Here is a 20,000-nt window from a genome sequence, read left to right as displayed (position 1 = left end):
GGTTGAACAAAAACCCTCCGAGTGTGCTGCAGTCGATTGCAGAAGAGAGCCGGCACCAAGTTTCCAACTACCACGTGAAATGGTACCACGGTTTACGGTCAATAAATGAACGCTGAGAAGCAGCAGCAGCAGCAGCAGCAGAGAAGCACGTTATTGGCCCGGCACGTTGGCAAACAAATATAAACTCATGGTGGTGGTGGTGCAGGGCGGCCAAGTAGGCGAGGCCAACGAAAAAAAAACGATTCACGTGACACGCCACATCACCAGCAGTAGGCCTCCCCCGGACCAGCATCATCGTCATCGGTGTTGGCGCGTCACGTCCCATTCACCGCATAGCACCACCGCCCCCATCTCCTGCGGTGTCCAATGCCAAAATGCTGCAAATGAAAAGGCCGAGCGGATCGAGGATAATTCAAATTGCGAATCAATCAGCGAGGGGATCTGCATTTCCGCCGCAGAATTTGTATTCCTTCTTAACTGGTTCCAGCCTTTTATCGATCGATATCTCTCCCAGGAAAGGCTTGTGTAGAGCTTGCCGATAGGCGAAACCACACACCATCCACAGTTGCACAATAACCGCTCATCATTTTCGAAGCGGAAAGTAATTGATTCCAAGAATTACCACGATGTTCCCGCAGGATATCACACGATGCGGGGCACGATGGTGAAAGCTATCAAAGAGCAATACTGTAATGTCCTGGGGGCGGCAGCTCCTCGGTCCACACCAGTAATGTAAGGTGTTAACATGTCCATGAAGGTACAAACCCCGCATGTTGTGTCGTCCTACGACCTGAGTTGCGGTAAACAACAGACTGACTGTACTCCCTTTACTCTAGGCAGGTTGTTACCGGGCGTGAATCAATTCGAAGAAACTGCTTATAGTGAAACACGCCCCCCTCCAATGAACCGATTGTGCCGTTCCGGGAAATGAAACACCACGAACTGTTGGTGTTCGTCTGCGTCAGTTTTGATTGATTCGAACGATAACACGGATAGGATACCCGTCCACCAGTTCTCCTGCACATGATGATAACTCAATTTTCATGTTTCAATGACGTGCTACCAGGCCCCAAGGGTAACCAATGTTGAGTGCACCCCGGCTGGTCCAATTAAAGCCAGTCGAACGCATTGTTTTCCGGGGGCGCGCGAGCGCGCGAAAGTGTAATTACCAATTAACCCTGCCAGACCAGACCAGACCAGAAAAGGGTCAGCCACTGAACCGTGTGCGCCATGAACCCCCGCGGTCGCCCCACACCACACCAACGAGCAGTGAGTGAGTTGTGGAAAAGCGGAAATGCTTTTCCGCGGAAAGTGCTGCTCCCGGAAAATTGTGGATTTGAGTGGAAACGCTAAAACAGGGAAAGAAGAATAGCCACAAAAGTTCCATTTGAATTGGCCGCCCTCTAATTAGCCTTTCGGGGAATGGTTTCAATAATGGCGAACGGGGCCAACTTGCCCTGAGTTTTCTGTATAATTTCCAGTGGAATTTTCTACGATTTGCGCGATAAAGCATAGGACTTGCGCGAGTGAGCGAGAATCCTGGTGTGCCAGTGCAACATCGCCTGGATATTTACGCCTGGAAAGGTTAAACTTCGTGGGTCTTCGGGCACTAAACTTTCGGGCTTCCCTTGCTTCTCGATCTCAAGCTGACCTTTTTCACCTTCCTTGTTAAAACGCCTTCCGACGCCCGGAAAACCACCCACAGAAAAATCTCGAGAGAGGGAGGATACGGACCAAAGGGTGCACGAGCTTTTTCCCGCGAATTGGACAAAGTTCGTTATCCTTCCGGAATGTTTGCGGTACCAAGAAGCGACGAACAATGGAATGCAGTCAGCCCCTGAGGCCACATCATCTCAGAGTATCTCAGTCGCTACAAGTTGCATTCAACTTTCTTCCAGAAATCCTGCCGTGACCTGCCTGCACCGCTCAAAACTTTATCTTAAGGCACATCAAGGCAAGTAAAAGGCGTAGTTGATTTTACATTTTCTTTTCGCAAACAAACTTCAGTGCCAGTTTGGTGCCAGGTCTGCAGTAGACACAAAAGGGCAGCAGCAGAAAGAGAGTGCGCCAAGGCCGAGGTGGCCTTGCTGCTGTTGCTTTTGTGTTCCCCAATTTCATTCAAGGAGCGAAGGAGCGAGCCAACGTATGCGACACAGCGTATAATATTTACCTTTAGTCCGTGCGTCAATACGCTCCCGCATCTTCTGTGACGAAGGATAAGAAAAAATGAAAAAAAAAACAAAATGCGGCTGACGGTGCCAGTGTTCATCAGCAAATGCTGACCTGGCAGTAGCAGCACTGGAAAACTGACGCGTTTGATCGAGAAGGCCCTGGAACGCGCAAAGAAACCTCCAAACACGAAATCGTATTGCGTCAGCAGTTGGCGCTGAAAACCCTTTCGGGAGAGTAATGAGGTTATGGGTGCGCCGCAGTAGTAAGAAAGGCCAACAAGTCGTAGGCAGCAACATTCATTAAAAAAATCAGGCAAAAAAATATCGAAAAACCCCCTATCCCCCCCCCCCCCAGGGTACAAACAGTATTTGTATGCCAAATCCAGAACATAACAGCTGCACCAGCAGCACACCTTTTTTATGACGCGCATCGTGACGAGTTCGCGGAATTCGATCGAATAATGGCAAGGGGACAAACACAGTGGCCGCCTCTTATCTACGCCGCTATCATGCCACGGATACACACGGGGGGGCTAGGCGGGTGGTGATGTGAGTGAGTTGACAAACAAAACAACAATGATGTTGTTGAAAATAGCTTCAACCCCATCCTGACCATGAGGATGTGGCTATTGCCGGTGACCAATCGGACCTGAACAACAAACAACGAACGCAACAACACACGCCGCCTATTGGGCGGATAAGCAATTGAGGAAAAACACCAGGGCTTACGGGCAATGCGGAATTCCGACGATAAGAAGTGTGGAATGTTACCGGAACCTCCACCGACGTGCGTCTCGTCGCTAGAGATGTTTATCGTGTGCACGTGTCCCAAGGTGAGTGCTGCAGATATGGGGCCTGTGGTGCTTGCAATGAATCATATATCTTGTGGATATGTTTGTGGAACGGGAAAGGAAATCTTATCACAATCGTTTTATATTGTAAGACTATGATCCTCTACTCTCTTCCACTATCGAAGGAAGTTTTCTGAACAATTTTGATAACCTTAACTACGCAATTTATAAAACTGAACGCGATGAGTGGGGTCGATTGGCCACTGACCTGCACCCCCGGGGACACAGACGACGACAACGACGACGCAAAGAGATGGTCCGCAACGTCCACTAAACGCTTCATATGCTGCTGCTGTCTGTCTGTCTTGTCTGTGTGCGTGTTGGAGCCGCGAACCGCGAATTCTTGGAATAGTTTTGGTAGTTTTATGGCGAGTGAGTGTAACCCAGTCAGTCCTTCCAATGAATCTGTCCATTGCGTCCGTAGCAAAACAGGTTCCGCCCCAGTGGGGACCTGCGTCACAAACATTTGCGAGCTAATCCTACGCACCAGCACCGTATTGGTCGCCTTGGTCGAGTGTGGAATTCTCAGAACCCTTTGGCCTCCTCACCAGCAGACACCCTCCTTTCCTTGCTTGTTCGATTGCTTGCTGTTTTCTCGCGGCGCTCCTGGTGCGCTGGTGGAATCATTTTTGCACGTCTCGCCAGAAGGAACGCACGGGGTTTTCTTTTTTGGCAACAACCAAAACCAAACGGCAAACACCCGTGGAACGATCATAATTGAACGGAGCGCCTCCGTGGGTTTTTGGGGGGGGAGGTGATTTTGGTCATAACGCCAATGCCACAAAAACAACACGGACGCTGATGCCGAGATGTCGGTATTCTGGGAAGTCGAGTGCGTGTTGACTTGGCTGACAGTCCCACCCTCCGCTCTCTTTCGCACACAAAAATTTCGATGACCGCTGAACCGGTTATGATTGACCGCGTTCGCAGAAGACGAGGGAGAATTGATGTTTTTTTTTTTCTCCTACAACCGCTCATGACTACATCAGAGCGAATTCTTCGATGTTTGCGGTGTTTGGCTCGGTGAGAGAAGAAGTTAATGATGCGAGAACCCGGTGGAGCAGCTCGTAGATATCGTGAATTGATTTTTAAAGAAAAAAAAACTACCAAGAAGCGGTTCAGTGTCTCATAGATGAATGGAGAGGCCGCGAAGTAGAGCGACTGAATGGAAACACATCAAGTTAATGAAGTCATTCCGATGACGGTCTAAATTGGGTGCCATTGACTCGGTTGTGGACACAAAGTAAACATCAGACCCTTGAGCTCTTCTATCATCAAATTAGGATAGATTTCACATTCATCTTTTTTTTTTTGTTGCAATAATGATTCAATTACAGCTCCTTTTTAATTTGACAATTACTGTACAAACACATAAAGTCACTGCAGAACCTCAGCAGACTTTTCGATTTGTAAACGGTTACGGTAAACAGAAGAACCGCCGGTCTTTATCATTGAAATCAGTCGTGCATTTCGCTTGCCAGTAATTGATTTCAGGGAAAAGGACTCCACATTCAAATATTGATCACTCCAACTGAAAACTTCTTATGCCACCGAATTTCACAAGAAGTGGCCGAAAGGTACCAACTTGTACCGGGTGGGCAGTAGTTATGCAAAACCTCACGAGGCCAACCAAATCGAAGATCAAGTCAAGACGCAACGTGGTTGGTGGTTGAAATTTCCGATGAAACGTACTGACCTAACCACCAATTATGTCAGCAAGCACTGCCACCAGTGGAGCAGAAAACAAATTGAAAAAAAAACTACCGAGTTCACTTGTAAGGGCGCCTCCTCCACTGCTGCTTCTGCTGCTGTTCTCCCCATGATTGAAAGGTGATGAAGGGTTGTGTATAGACCTCAATTTACGCAGTAGACACCGAGTACATATCCGCCGCGCACTGCTGTCTTCGGAGACGACGGAGGACGAGAGGGAATTTCTTCGAAATTCTAATTGGATTCGTGCGACCGACAGGGGGAAAAACCGAAATGTGGAACCCTCCAGCGCAAACAGCATACCAGCGCAGGCCACGCACAACGCTAGCCACATCTCATTACACACCAGGGTTGTGGCTTCTCAGAAATGGACGCGCCGAATATCGAATCGAGCCATGGGGCATTTCCACATACATATGTTCGACAGCACAACCCCTTGTCGGGCCCGACAGGATATATGATTTAACAATTCCAGTGAAAAATGGGAATCTGGAACGCAAGGTGGATCGAAAACACAGCAGCAGCAGCAGCAGCAGCAGCACTCACTGTGTATGGAACCGTCGAGACCAGGAGTGCAATTCGCCAGAGAGAGCAATCGGCCGGCATATCTCCATTGATTTCACCTATGGACCCGATGTGCAATTGAAACTCAATTGCTTTTCCGAGGAATAGACATACGGATGGATGCAGAATTTCCATTCCATTCTGGGAATCCTCCAGTAGTACCTCTGGCGGAGCCTAGCCAGCAACGGACTTCTGTATCACATAACGCAAAGACCTCTCTCTCTCTCAGGGTGGTCACACAATGCAACAAACGACGGACCGCATATCGTGTGCACACTTCGTAGAAAGCTTCGCTTCTGGAATGCGGAATCTTTCACCAAAAGTCTGGAAGTGCTGACTGCAGGAGCTGAGAGCGGCCGCATTAAAATGCATCGGACCATGCGCACCGAACGGTTTTTAATGCATTCTTCCGTGGTGGTGTACCGATGGTGGCCGGTGTGCGGTGCTGTGTTTACGTTGCGTACGTCGTTGATTACCGCTTTTTGCGTTTAACTTGAATTGCATTAACCACACACCACCTAGCTAGCTACAAGAGCTACAACTCTCCCCGCCCATGACGAACTCTCTTGCACACGTTGTGTCTCGGTTGAGGGTCGTGGATTTTAATTGCTCATTGTTTTTCAGTACCTTCTGTGATGTACTGGAGAAGTTGGTAACCCCTTTCCCCTTTCGCGCTTGATGGGAATCGGAAATTGGAGAGTTGATAGCGCGTGTTTAATCACCCTTTTCGATGGGTACCATGTGGTGCCTTCTCATCATACTAGGAACATATCTGACCGGCCCATATCTCAATGCATGCTTACGCACACAGTCGTCTGATATCTGAAAGAGAGGAAATTAAAACTCCTTCAGCACAACGCGTACTCGCCCTTAAACTGCAAGCTCACTTCTCCGTCGCTCGATGATTGCGCACCTGTGCGGCGTGTCGTCGTTACATCTGGCATAAGGGCCACACGATGATTCCGACGAAAATTAAATTAGAAAACAGAAGACCAGAGAACCAGAACTAACGAACACGGCGGGGCACGGCACGCAACAGCATCGAAGGGAGCATGATGCACAAACCCGCCGACTCTCGTGCTACTCGGCGAGGGCAATAGCCCTGGCCGGCGCTCAGCTCAAGCTGCACATTACAACGGGCAATTCAAGCCACAGAACCGGATCCCTGGGAGGGCATCAGAACGAGGTCTTTTCGGTGTGTATCTATGTGTGTGAGGTTGCACACCAACGATCCCTCTTTCGAAAAGCATCAGCAACAGCAGCAGCAGCAGCAGCATAGCCCAAAGGCACAGAACAGAACCATCGTTTTCTTCGAATTCATTCACGCTACGTCCCAACTTCCAAGGCGCATCATCTTCCGGCCACACAAACACCACCATCTTCTCGCGTGTTTAGCCACTTTACGGTCTTTAAAGAACTGTTCTGATGGAGCTGGATGGAGACGGGAAGGGGATGGCCAATGGCCCATCCCAAAAGTTCATCATCTGAAACGAAACTCCAAAACGGACCAACACGCCCGTCGCTTCTTCGCTTTTTCCGGACTCCGCTTCGTGGTCTGGTCTCTCCATCGTCACCCTTTTTCTTGGCTTCTCTCTCTTTCTCTACCAAGGTATTCCTGGCCTCAGTAGCAGCAGCAGCAGCAGCATCATGGGTTATTGCCTCGAGAGAGCGATGGACCGTGTACCGCGTTGTTGCACCCGGATCAAGCGGCAATGTGTGCACCACACAGCCAGCCAGCCAGCCAGTCAGTCAAAACCAGTCCATCGCTCGGACTCGGCCGTTCACCGGCAACAATCATCGTCGTTGCTGGCTCCAGGTGTGTGAGGTTCCGTGAGCAGTGCAATCTTGAAGAGATCGCTGTTTGCCTTTCAACATTCTGCGCTTCGACGACGGCAGCGTTCAAAGACCGACCCCTGTTGTGTTGTGGCTGTGCCTTCCGGATAGGTGGCACAGGGGAGAGGAAAGAAGGGGGCCGAGGGATAGAGTACACACCAGCCCACCGGTTCGGTTCACACCGTGCTGTGTGTGCGCGCGAGATGATTAAGCAAAACTAGCGAGCGCGAAGCCAGCGTACGTACGCGATGATCAACGATCCCAAACACAGACAGACAACGCGAACACAAAACAGGTCGACGGTTTCCTTTTCCCACCGGAGATCCGTGACGTAAATGGAAGGTGAAGAACACATCGCGGAGCGGCAGCGGCACTGGGCATTAGCGGATGCTCGCGCCTGAATGGTAATACCAGTTAGTGGTCCCTCTCGGGGCACAGCACTGGTTCAGACTTGAAACACCACCTTCTCTTAAAAAAAAACCCTGTGTGTTGACTTTTTCATTGATAAAAATATTGTTTTTTTGGAGAACAAATTCTCGGGGGGAACTTCTGGACTCTTACAGGAGAGTTATAGACTTTGTAATCGAATTGTTCCCCGCCGCTTGGTATTCCCGAATTCGCCTGGATGGATTATGTATTCTATGACCACTCCAAGTCGCCCTTTCCTTTTGATTGGTTCTCTACCACTCTCTATTGTTGGCTGACTAGTTGATGGTGCTGCTGCGTGACTGGAATCTTACAAATAAACTCTTACCCCTTGTGCGCGTCAGCAAAAAACGCTGTTTACGCTCTCAGCAGCACTAGGCGTAGAAGGGGATTGACATTAAAGCCGTTCTCCAAGAAGGAGTTAAGCTTCTTGAAAATCCGAAAATCCCCTCGGTGTACATCATAGTTTCATATGTTTGCGCACGAAACGACGACGGCGACGACGACGACGACGCCATTGGCATCACGTGGTACAGCAGCAGCAGCAGCAGTGTTGTTTTGGTTGGTTTCTTGGCACGACCTACCGTACTTTGCGCGTTCGGCGCACAAGCGCACAAACCATCACTCACTTCAAACCACCGTGCGATACGATACTACGCGCGCCATCGTCTTACGTCAGAGACATCGCGGCCTAGCTCGTGGCCCACCACCTACCGTTGGTATTTCATCTTTCTCACACTGCTGACACCATCGCCGAACCCTGGGATTTGTGGGAAGCTCAATGGAAACTCAAGGGAGATTCTTAGCGGTGTCTTACGTGAATGAATCCCTTCTTGGAACACTCATTTGTGAGTCCAATTGAACCGAAAAGATCCATCAAGCACAGCTCTCCCCCCATAATAGCATCTAGTTCCAAGAAGGGATCTAAATTATAATCTTTTAAGGACGAAGAAATGTGGAACAAATCATACATCAATACTCTGGCGCCCCTTCAGATTTCAACCGGAAAGGCAATCCGTGAGCAATCTTGCAAGAAAAGGAAAAAGAAAATTTCAATTCCCCAATCGCACAATCGCACAAACCAACTGCCACGCAAACGCCTAAGGGCAATTTAGAACAAAAGTCTTAATATAGCATTTTGTGCGAGATAGGAACCACTTCAAATGCGTCATTTACTTAAAAAAAAGGGTGAGAAACGTAGGGTTCCAGAGATAACGCGCGCATGAAGGAGAAAACAAAAATAAAGAAAAAGACGAGAAGTTCAAAGGAATTCCCCATACGGCCGGGGTCTTTCCCGGGATGTGTTTGTTTTGAGGAATTTCACGACGTGACGACACACCCCAGCAGCAGCAGCAGCAGCAGCCTTATCTTATCTTTTTCGTTCACTACTTGACCGTGAACGACGACATAAGAATGAATATCCCTCCCGGAGGGGAACCGTTGGCTTGGACTTCAAATATTAGACGTACGATGACGTCGGAGTACCGTTACTGGCAATTCTAGAAACAACATCCGGGAAAGACTACCTGTGGCGGAGAATTCATCTGACAAGCTTCGCTTATCGTACAAGCGGTTTCTTGTGACCACAAATGTTGTAGAACTTATCTCAAATCCTTTGTAGAAACGTATCGAAAATACAACAACTTAAAACATATGAGTATCAACGCGAAGAATATTCGCACAACACAAAAAGGTGCAAGCAATATATGATACAGCTCTGTGTCCTTCGATTTATTGGCTCTTCCCTTAAGGGGCCATCAATTTGTTGCTACTGCATTTCTCTAATGACACATCCATTTGTCTTTGGACAGTTGCATTATCCTAGCACAGCCAGCAAGGTATCTGGCGGGCAGATCGGAACGGTCATCCTTCACCTTAATGTATTCATCATACCACACCACCATTCGTCTGCCTTCTTTTTTATCTTTTTCTTTTTTTTGCTCAATGCTGCTTGTTTAACACCGATCCTTATGAAACACAAACAGACGGTCTACCTGCCCGGTCTGTCACAAACCAGAACCCAAACCAGACCAACCAAAGAGAACGGCCAGATGTGCCTCCGCCGCGCGCAATCATCATTTAAACAATTGTCAGCCGGGACGAACCATTCCTCGAAGGCCTGCTCCGACGACGTCGTCCTCAGTGGCAGTTCCTTTTCGGTAATTCCCGGCTTGAAAATGGCCGTACCAGCCGCCGGCGAAGGCGCTACCGGTGCTACGAAGAGAGATCTTGGAAAAAAGGAACCTGATTTGCGGCTCGAAGCCTGAAGCCCCCCAAGAGCGCGCACACACGGAGACTCTGGTCTGGGCGACGACGACGACAAGCAAGACGTCCTGCGCTCGATACCCGTCGACCTTCCTCCGTTTCTTCTTTCTTTTCGGAATCCATCCTCCTTTATAGCCCTCCTCGAAGATGTCTAGACTGGCGGGCGCATTACAAAGCCGTGCCGTGCTGGTTGGTTACGCGTCGATTGGTCCTATATCCTATCCTTAGTGCGCTCTCTCATTCTCTCTCTCTCTTCCTATACGTCCCAAGGAATCAGCAGCTGGTTCAACACAGCCGAGTCGTACTTTTCTACGAAGTGAACGAAATCCTGGCTGAAGGACATTCTGGTTTGGAAGAAAAAAAAGCCAAAGGAGAGAGGGAGAGAGAGACAGTAAAATGCGAGGACAACAACCGGCAAATGAGACCGACGAAGTCACACACGCGCGCACGCACGCACGCACAATTCTCCGGAACACCCCGTGCGCCAAGATAGGGATCAACATCAAAAGGCGCAGACATTTCGGGGCGTTTCTCGGAATCCCCGTCCGGACGGCTGCGTGTGAGGCCACGTGGAGACCAAAATGGATCCCAGAGAAGAAAAAAAAAATATCGGAGACCGGTTCGCATCATACCATCTCATGTTGGAGCATGTTTCACAAGCTGCCATTCAACCGCCCTACAAGGTATACTACGTAACACCACTTACTCTCTTCCCTGCTGCTGCTGCTGCTTCCCCGTGAAGTGGCGGAGATGTGTCCAACGACGTTGTTCCCATCAAAGGCGGGCAGAGTTTGCTTCAATGGTTGGTAAATTGGATCGATTAACGGTAGATTCTCACCCCAAACCCCAACAGGAAGCCTGTTCCTGGCGGTCTGGCCCATTCGTAAGAGAAAGAGGATGCGCTCAATCAGTGCCGCGCTTCAGTAGAAGAAACTGTCCACCACCAAATGTGAAATGTTGCTTCGCAGACCGATCCCTCTCCCAAGGGGCAGCAGGGAGCAGGGAGGTACGCATGGGCCGCGGATGATGGTGGGTCTTCTACTTAACAACACAAAAGAACTGTCGTCTCTTGGCGTCTTATTGCGTGAATCTGGAGGATGGTGAGCGCGCACAAAACAGGAAATGTTCAATTTGCAGACGTCCTCGTCTATACAAAAACTAAGACAGTCCGTGGACCCCTTCATCCCCTTCTTCCAACAGCCAGTAGCAGCGTCATAAGATTCTTATCAGACCTCGAGAGATGCTCCCAAAAAAAAAAAACACCCCCCCCCCCGGGTATCGTGAACTAACTTTGTGAAAAGTGATACCGCGTGATGGCACGTACATTCTGATAAGCAAACGTGTCCGGCTACGTGTAAACCTAGATCACACACTTCCAAGTAGTACCGGGTGGGAGAACACTTTGATATCTGCGGAATGGCCAAACAATTTCTAGCGAATTCCCACTGCAACTTCGCCAGACGACAAGATAATGAAGTTCCGACGGTTTCGCATTCCGCGTCCCGTTAGTCATCGCCAATTTTATCGACACCGAGGCGTGGCCCATCTATCAGGGCCGTACTCCGGAATTCGATCGCCTCACTCTAGGCTAGCGGTTCGCACCGGTTGCCAACGGATCGGGGACCGAGACTGTGGATGATCAAATGACATGGATTCGGCAAAAAAGTAACACACACCAGCCAGTGAGCCAGTGAGCAAGTGAGTAGGTGGTGAGTAGGTATCGTCTTGGTCTGTCAAATGGCTCTGCCTGTCCGACGTCTGACGACACTTCCGGAGCCGTGGCGGAGGGACCTGGCAAGCAATTTGTCATCCCTGGATACACTGGCAGAAGGAGATTGCATAGAGGCCGCACGTAGCCGAGCTAATCTCTATTTTCCCATAAGTGGCGCTCCTCCTACGTCATTATGCGCAACGGCAGCGCAAGATATGTGTGGGAAGTGACTTCCAGGTCCCAAATAAAACCAATAGAAATGAGTCACAAAGTCTCGGTCCGCCGCAACGTCCTCCGCCCTCGGTAAACACGGTCTAATCGAATCAAATACCCGGCCCCGGGCGGCACCGACGACCACGAGAGGCCCAAAAAACATCGTTTATCATCCCCGACAAACGCGACAAATGGTGTCACTTCCTTCGCTGCTCCGTTTCCACGCGCGACGTGGTGCTGTGGTTCTATGTAGTGGAGGGAGGTATTTTGCAGCATTTCCGGCCTCCTCTTCCACCTCCTGCTGGCCACCTACTAATGCATTTAGTGCCCGGGAACGGGATGGATTGTGAGATAAACCTTTCACCACGCGTGGTACTTCGCCACCAACACGAAAACGGTTGTTTAATGGACTCTTCTCGCACTCGTTCACTAGCCGCACGGGGTCTAGAGACCACAAATTGTCTTGTTTTGGAAATAGAGCTCGAAAAGAGTAAAAAAATAGCCGTTGACGGCGACCAAGGCAGACAATAATGAAGCTATCAAATGTTACGCAAGTCCACGAACCGCGTGATGGATGGCAGAGCAGCACCACCGTCAATGATGATGATGACGATGATTCGCGTATTGGTCAATCTCTCTCTTTCACACTCTCTCGCTCTATGTCCAAATGTCAATCGATAGCGTGTGCTACATACGGCGACCTACAGCATAGCGCTAACCGATGCGACCGGCCAGAATCCAGGTGGGCCAGGGGGCGGGAGGACACAGATGATCACGCGCGCCCGCTTGACGTAATTTCCGGCTGTAAGCGGTGCTCACACAATACATCGGGGTTGCTTAGGGGCCAAACCGTATCACATGGCCAACAACCAACATCGTACCAAGCGATGAGTCACGGGGTGTATCACCACCACGGAGTTCCCTTTTGCAAACGAGAAGGTGGTATCGTTAACCCAGAAAATGGATTGCCGGTTGGGATGGGCACACCTTCCTTGTGCCCCAGTGTCGCAGACGGATGGGGAAGTTTTCCATCAGCTGCCATTAGAACCGCAAGGTTGACTGGTGGTAACTGAGGCCCCAGAATGACAACCACAAAACCAGTTCACGTGCTACCAACAAGCCAGCGGCGGATTTCGATAGCGGTTTGCAGGCGAAACACCTTTTTTTTGGCAAACAAAGCTGGCTCCACCCGAGGAAGGTTGCATCTGCAGGAAATGTTTGCACCGGTGAAACCGCAGCTCACTTCCGTCCATTCTTTTGCCGCACGCTTTGCTCTGGGTGCCCTCCTTTTTGGCATAATGAATCCATCGTTCGACTACCATCGAGACCACAGGTTGGGGATCGTTTCGTTTGCCTTTTGCGGCGGTACACTGGAACAAATGCAAAATGTACATTAACAGCACATGTACAGCAGCAGCTCAATCACAATCAAAGGGAAAAAGGCATTTTTGCAAAAGGCCAAACCGATGACTCACCAACTCACCAACAATGACCTCAAGCGAGGGGCGGGTGTATTAAACTCCATCTCGCATCCGAAGCCTTTCAAACGCAAATATTTACAGCAAATATCGAAGCTCTGGCCACTGGGCCCGGGGGGAGTGAACTGGTTAATTAATACGGAACAAGGGGAAAGGCATCCGTGGCAACTCCTACAGCCGAGCGCAGTGTGGACCAAACATTGAAACAAAGCACAGTTTTATGAATCTCCCCAACGCCAACCACAGCGTCTGTGTCAGCTCGGTTCTGGTCGGTGCAGAAGTGGTCGGCGAGTGGGGACGGCTTCTTCTCCGGTTCGAAGTTTGCGTCTGTGAAGCCTCATAAAATCATGCCGACAACAGGGGGTTTGTGGTGTTTTGTTCCGAGAAATCGTATCGCATCGTATCGCATTTGATGCGGTTGCTAACGGCGCGGTTTGGCGAAATGAAACCTAATCCAATACACAAGAAGGGGGGGGGGGGGGGGGGGGGGGAGGAGGCCCCGGATGATCTCACTTGATTTGAAATCAACTCCATCAGTTGCTGCTCCAACCAGCGCGAGGACGTACACCAGACGAACCTGCTGGTGACCGGAAACCCGGGTGGGGGCCACAAAACAACAATCAATGGTCGTGCGAAGTGCATCGAGATGCTCTCCGATCTTCGATGAGGCGAAAGCCACAAACAATCGACGATCCGAGTCGAGCGAAGTGTTGTAAAGGAGTTGAAGAGAAGATAAAAGAAAGAGAAGCATTAGAAAGTTGACTTCCCGTGCTGTGAGGAACTGGATCGCGTGTTGGACTCGGTCGTAAAGCACTTCCGATCGCAAGGTAGCCACAACAACAACAACAACTACAATGAGCAATCGAACGTTAGCCGGACTGTCTGAACGAGACTGTAGACGTCGGCTTACGTCACCAACGTCCGTCAAAGTCACCGCCACAGGGGGGTCCTACGAACTCGGCCGGCCACGGCACGACAACAACACAGCCCACAGCACACCTTCGAGCACTCGGGAAGCTCCGGTGCGGCGGCGCATCAACTTTGAATGAATGAATTCACAGCGCGTGGTGGCAGCGAATGGCAATGAGAATCACCACCGCACCACCACAACACATCTCCCACCACGTTGCTGGTGGACACATATTAACCTCGGACAGAAATAGCAAGATGCTCGCGACTGTAGTGCCCCCCCCCCCCCCCCCCCCCCGTGCACCGGTAGAGCGGTGTGGGCAGAAGATAACAAAAAAAAAAGAAAAGTAAAGGTTGAAACTCAAAACCCAGGCACCACCCCCCTCCCATACAGACAACGAGATGATGCACCAGCACTGGTGGTGCATCACTGGGGACTGTATGTTTGTGTGCACACTTTCTGTGTCAGCATTTCGCTGTGGTGGTGATGCAAGAAGAGTTGCGCATCTCCGAGCTCACACCCTACCAGCGGAACAGTAGAGATCTCATTTTTGAGGCCGTTTCGCATTCTCCCGCCCCAATCCCTCCGGAAGTGGCGCCAGACGGTGACGTGCGCGTGACGAGGTGGTGTGCAAGGTGTGTAAAAATAGCAAAAAAAAACCCCTGAATGGAACACACCTTCAACCGTAGACAAGAGAGGCGTCAACGATGCGACACGACGTGTTGATGCAAAAGCATCACTGCCAATAAAATGCAAAAAACAAACGCGATGCGCTCCTTGTCGAATGCTAAGCATCTCGTCTCGTAGCATGCCACGCCAACGAGTAATCGCAGCAGCAGCAGCAGCATAGTTTTGGCTCCTGCAAGGCCTCGCGAGAGTCAAAAATAGCGGACAGCCACAAACGCAGCCGGTGAGAAACTGGGCACCGTGTGTCGTCTTGTTTGTTATTTGGCTAATGTTTTGCTGCAGGCCAGGCCAGGCCAGGCCAGGCGATGTGTTTTGCTATTTTCGCCCGTGCCATCCAAAGCATCTACCACCCCGTACGAACAATACCAGCGGAACGAAGAGAGCAGCCAACTAGATCCACCTTGTTTTCTTCACCTCTTTGGGGCTTTATGGTGTCACAGAGCGAATCATCGCTCCTTCTTTTCGGTCCAAAACACAGCCCACAGTTCGCTTGTTTTGTCTTCAATTTTCTTCCATTTATCGATGTAGTTAGCATAACTTGTTCTCAAATTGGGTTACCATTAGATCCACGTCCGTTCTTTAAAAAGCCTAAAAAGTCACTCTTCGAATAAGAAGAACGCATGATGAGAGGGAGAGAACGAGCTCAAAAGCTCCTAACCACCGACGACAGACGCGACTGTCCTTCAACTTACCTCCGTCTCCGGGAATGTGGTGTTTATCTCGCCGTTCTCTTCAGACGGTAATCGATTCTGACCGACCGACCGACCGACCGGCTGGCTGGGGCTGGCTCGCTGCTCCCACTGGCAATGTGCGCAGGTTTTTCGATCGATTTTTGTTTACCTTTCCATTCCAGCGAGAACCACACACGGAGAGACTCGGTCTGCCTTTCCGGTTGCCGATTGGCACACAGAATTTACATAAATATGACCGCGGAGACGTTCTAATGATGTCACGAGCGTCGAGCCCCGGACTGCAGCTGCGCGTTTGCTGACGACGATGTTGTTGTTGATGCTGTTGATGTTGCTGCTGCCGTTACTTCTTGTGGCAAAACAGGTCAAGGGGGCAACGCAGAAAAGGTAAATATTTTACAACTCCGTTTCCGCCCGAAACGACGTTTGGTCGTCGCGGATTGTTCGCCTTTGATGTTCGAGCGGCGGCGCTTTTCGCTCCGCACAGCTTACTGGGGATGCTGCGCGGTTTCAATTTACACCATCGACACGTCACACTAACCGACACACAGAGACATACACAAAACGAGTACAAATGCACACTTTGTTGCCACCGCACTGGCTTTCTGGCTGCTGCTGCTGCTGCTGCTGCACCTCCCTTTTCACTGGGTTGTTGTTTGTTTGTTTACACGCGATGCTTTGCTGATAACGCAATAAGAAGAAGAACAAGCACGGTCGATGGATTAGGAACAGGTTTATCAAACCAGACCAGACACATCGAGAGGTTTTGTACACGCGTGCACACCGACCGAAGAGTTGCTGGCAGCCTGCTGCTGCTGTTGCTGCTGCTGGCAACGCGCTCGGTGTTTTGGAACTGCAACCAAAACAACAACAAAAAATCGACGACGACGGTGGCCACGGAAAAGGCCACTATCAGTGGCTAATGGGGGGCCACTGTTGGAGTCGTGGAGAATGAAAATTCCAAATTCATTCATGAAACCACCACCTCGGCGGGGGGTTGGGTTGGTCTGTGGCGCGATAACCTTCGCGGTCGCTACACCGTCTGCGATTTGATTTTTAATTCAATCAAAAAACGACCGAAAATAGATCACAAACTCGTTGCCGCTGTTGTTGTTGTTTTGGGGCGATTATTTGCTGTGACGTAGTCGTTGTTTTCCGAAGGCACGTCGATCGTCGAAGACGCAGGGAAACTTGGCCTCCCTCGTTGACCGCATTCGCGACGGTAAAGATGTTGTGTTGGCCAACGAAATTGAGCTCGACGCTGTCAGCAACTTGTGACCGCAGCTGCAGCATGTTTTCTTCGGGCTCTCTTCTGGAAAAGCGATTCATCATCGGGTTTCGCCACGGCGACAGCGCACAACCGCCGTCCGTGGTGCGCACTCGAGAGAGCATGGGAGGGGGAATGGGGGGAGGGGGGATGGCGTCGGTAGTGAGGGGTATTACTACGTCGTAGTAGTAGTCGAGTGGCGTTGTTGTTGTTGTTTTTTTTCTCTCGAGTGTCTCCCCACTTCCACCCCTCTATCCCTTCCAGTTTATTTCTTCTCCATTCACGGCGAAGAAGGCGAAGGGAAGAAGGAGGAATCGCAGAAGATGACAAAACAACTGCAAAACCGCGAGTACGAAAAAGGCAAAAAACAACATTCACTCCGCGCACGCCCCACCGCACACTACCCTCTACCCTGGCCTCTCGTACGCATCGAAGGGTGATCGACACCGAGGCCGTACACGGGAAATGGATACACGTCGAAGAAGAAGAAGAAGCAGAAGTAGCACGATGGAAGGAAGGGGATGCGGGGATGCAGAAAAAAACAAACGGTACTCTTCTCACGGAAAATCACCTCCAGCAGCAGAGCAACAGCACTTGAACGATTGAACAACTTTTCGCCACCAGCACCCCACCCAAGGCACGAAGAAACTGAAAATCGCCTCCAAAAATCGAAGATCTCTCTTTTTTCACCTTTTTCCGCACTTTTTTCTTCCTCGGTCACTACTTTTGCTGAGCTCGCAATTGGACGTGAGTTTTCGGGGCACTTCACGCCACGGTTCGTGGCCAGGACGGGAGAACTGCGTGTTTTCACGCGTGACGATGGGGGGCACGAGAATTGTGAAATCCCAAATCGAGGGCACGCACGCACGCACGCACAAATTTCCGTAACTTTACGCGAGCAACACCAATTCGATGCCCTCGAAGTCCGATTCTTGAATGGCCCTTGGAGCCGAGGGTGTGCTGCAGGGGATTACGAAAATGAATGAAACATTTGACAACTGGTGGTAGCATAAACTCAGCGTATTCAGCAAAAACAGAGCCCCCTTGACACAGAACATTTTCTCGCTGCTGTTAGCAAATTCTCTCCTGTTACAGCGCCTCTAAAAGCGCTTCCACAAACGAACGGCTCGCGACCTTTTGCTTTTGCTTTTGCTTTGACAAACAATTCGTTTAGGCGCAGTTTAACAGGAGCCAGAAAATGTTCCAATAAATCTTCCCATTTAATTTTAAACTCCTGTTTTGACGATTCGGATTTCATGTTCAAAGCAGCAGACAAAACCCTGCCATCGTCGGGGAAAACATGTTTTTCGACCTGTTTTTCTGCTTACGTTTTTCCGAGTGGCGTGACTCTTATTGTGTGACGAGTGTGGTGTGTAGTTTTCCCGTTCGCTCGCCCGCTTTTGCCGTGTGCGGGAGCGGGCCAGCCTCATTGTTATTGACCCACCGCGCCATCGGACGACGACATCCGCCAACCCGTTAAGTAGGGGTGGTCGCAGGTGGGTGCGATTAGTCAGAAAACGAATTCGGAGAAACACATCGTCTCCGAGATCTGACCACCAGTGAAACCATTTTTCAAACGTGATACCGAGGGCCCCGAACGTGCCTCGGAGTGATAAAGACTTTACTACAGAACACGAACAACTCCCAAGAACTTTAAATAAAAGTGAAAGTGACCGACGTCGGTTGAGTGAAAAGTTACATTTTTCTAACCACAAGCACAAGTGCCTTCTAGGATTATACTGTTCCAAATAGTAGGCTGAACGCAAAAGAGTGAAAAAAATTCAAAGTGTCCGAGTTCAAATTCTAAAACTGCGATCGGCTCCTCGTGTGTTGAGGTGCTAAAAGGAATAGTAAATCATCGCTGCACCAAGGACTCGAATCTCCCTCCAGAAAAAGAAACGTGCGAAAAATAGCAGGCAGCTTTGCCTCCAAAAGACATTTCCAAAAAACCATGCAGATCGAGTACAAACGCGTCACGAAACTGTTCTCTGGCTGCGGCGTAGCTTCGCTGTAAGTAGAACGTGCTACCGAGAAGATGGGTTTGTCTGTTTTCTTCATCTACCCCACCATCCAACCCCCCGTTCCACTCACTAGACGATCGATTTGATCGTAAACAAGACCAGAGACACACCCCCCAAGTTAGTTCGTAGCTGCCGCGGGCGGCCTTGAAATGGCGAACAAAACAAAACAGCGAGGGGGCGCCAAACTGCGTAGCACAAATTCCGCAGAACGTCCGATCAAAACAACTTTGCTTTATCTCTAATTTTAGCCTGGGAGTGCTTAGCTATGAGGCATACCGGACGTACGCTGCACTGACGTCACTGGTGGACACTCGCGTCCTGGACATCGATCGGAAGCGCCCTGATTACATTTACATTAAGCATCACATCTACCGTCAATCGCTCCGCGAACAGGCGGCCAGCGAGGAGAACCGACACCGGCTGATGACCGCTATCGTGCAGCCCTTTGAGAAATGGTGGAAAGCATTGAAGCACTCGGTGGCCTGGCGGTTGTTGAGGATCGCTCAGCAGGGAGACCAGGCGGAGCGACTGAAGGCTGTCCAGCAGTTGGCCCAAATCGATCACCTAAAGGGTAAGTCGATGATGATGCTGGTGATGCCGATGACTTCCAATTGCTAATCAGCATTTTTGGTGCGATTCCGTTTACAGATTGGGATTTCCAGCATCTTGCACAGCTCTGCGATTACCAGACAGCCATTTCACTCGCTCGTTGCCATAGCGATACCCGCTGGTTCCTGCCACCGCGCCAATACGGAGTGCTACTGTCGATGCGTGAGGTGCTGGGTGAGATGAAGTCACTGCTGGAGCTGCTGGCACCACACAAGTGCGCCGTCTATGCACTGGAGCAAACGTTCGGCAGTTCGGGCCATATCCGTGAACCCGATGGTGATGAGGTGACGTACCAAATGTCACCTTCTCGCTTCGAATACGATCAACTCAAGCAATCGTTGAGTGCACTGGTGCACCTGACCGGACTGATGGGAGAGGAAGGGCAGGAAAACTGCCGGCGAATCATCGAATCCGGTGGTTTGCTGCAGCTGATCGAGGTCGAGAAGCTGTTCCAGAACGATATCGACATGAAACTCCTGGTGAGCCGTGTGGTGGCGAACCTTTCCGCCTTCGAGGGCCGTGGCTACGAGTTCTTTGCCAGTGGTTGGCTGCACATACTGGCTCGCTGGAAGCGAGACGTTGATATGCGCATCCA

At 50.4% G+C, this 20,000-nt stretch overlaps 2 protein-coding genes across 4 annotated transcripts in view; one reads left to right on the top strand and one right to left on the bottom strand.

Moving 5' to 3' along the window:
- The window catches only part of LOC126573965 (mucin-5AC-like), a 38,976-nt gene extending 21,281 nt beyond the window's left edge, over positions 1-17,695 (bottom strand). Inside the window, exons 1-2 of one of the 2 annotated variants that reach the window (XM_050233806.1) lie at positions 17,466-17,695; positions 15,512-16,189 (exon numbers count right to left, since the gene is read on the bottom strand). The gene's annotated coding sequence lies outside the window, so the exon portion shown is untranslated. Of the gene's footprint in view, positions 1-15,511; positions 16,190-17,346 lie in introns of both variants that reach the window. The other variant, XM_050233807.1, reaches the window with a different exon arrangement.
- A 578-nt stretch (positions 17,696-18,273) lies between these two features.
- The window catches only part of LOC126578683 (protein SERAC1), a 3,945-nt gene continuing 2,218 nt past the window's right edge, over positions 18,274-20,000 (top strand). For both annotated transcript variants that reach the window (XM_050241503.1, XM_050241502.1), the window contains exons 1-3: positions 18,274-18,785; positions 19,045-19,367; positions 19,445-20,000. The exon at positions 19,445-20,000 is cut by the window's right edge and continues 146 nt beyond it. In XM_050241503.1, the coding sequence (XP_050097460.1) occupies positions 18,727-18,785; positions 19,045-19,367; positions 19,445-20,000 (938 nt within the window). In that variant the 5' untranslated portion in view covers positions 18,274-18,726. The remainder of the gene's footprint in view (positions 18,786-19,044; positions 19,368-19,444) is intronic.

Source organism: Anopheles aquasalis, chromosome 3 (genome assembly GCF_943734665.1).
Source record: "Anopheles aquasalis chromosome 3, idAnoAquaMG_Q_19, whole genome shotgun sequence".
NCBI classification, from domain to species: domain Eukaryota; kingdom Metazoa; phylum Arthropoda; class Insecta; order Diptera; family Culicidae; genus Anopheles; species Anopheles aquasalis.
The sequence above is the reverse complement of the archived record's forward strand: the minus strand, read 5'-3'. Positions and strand labels throughout refer to the sequence as shown.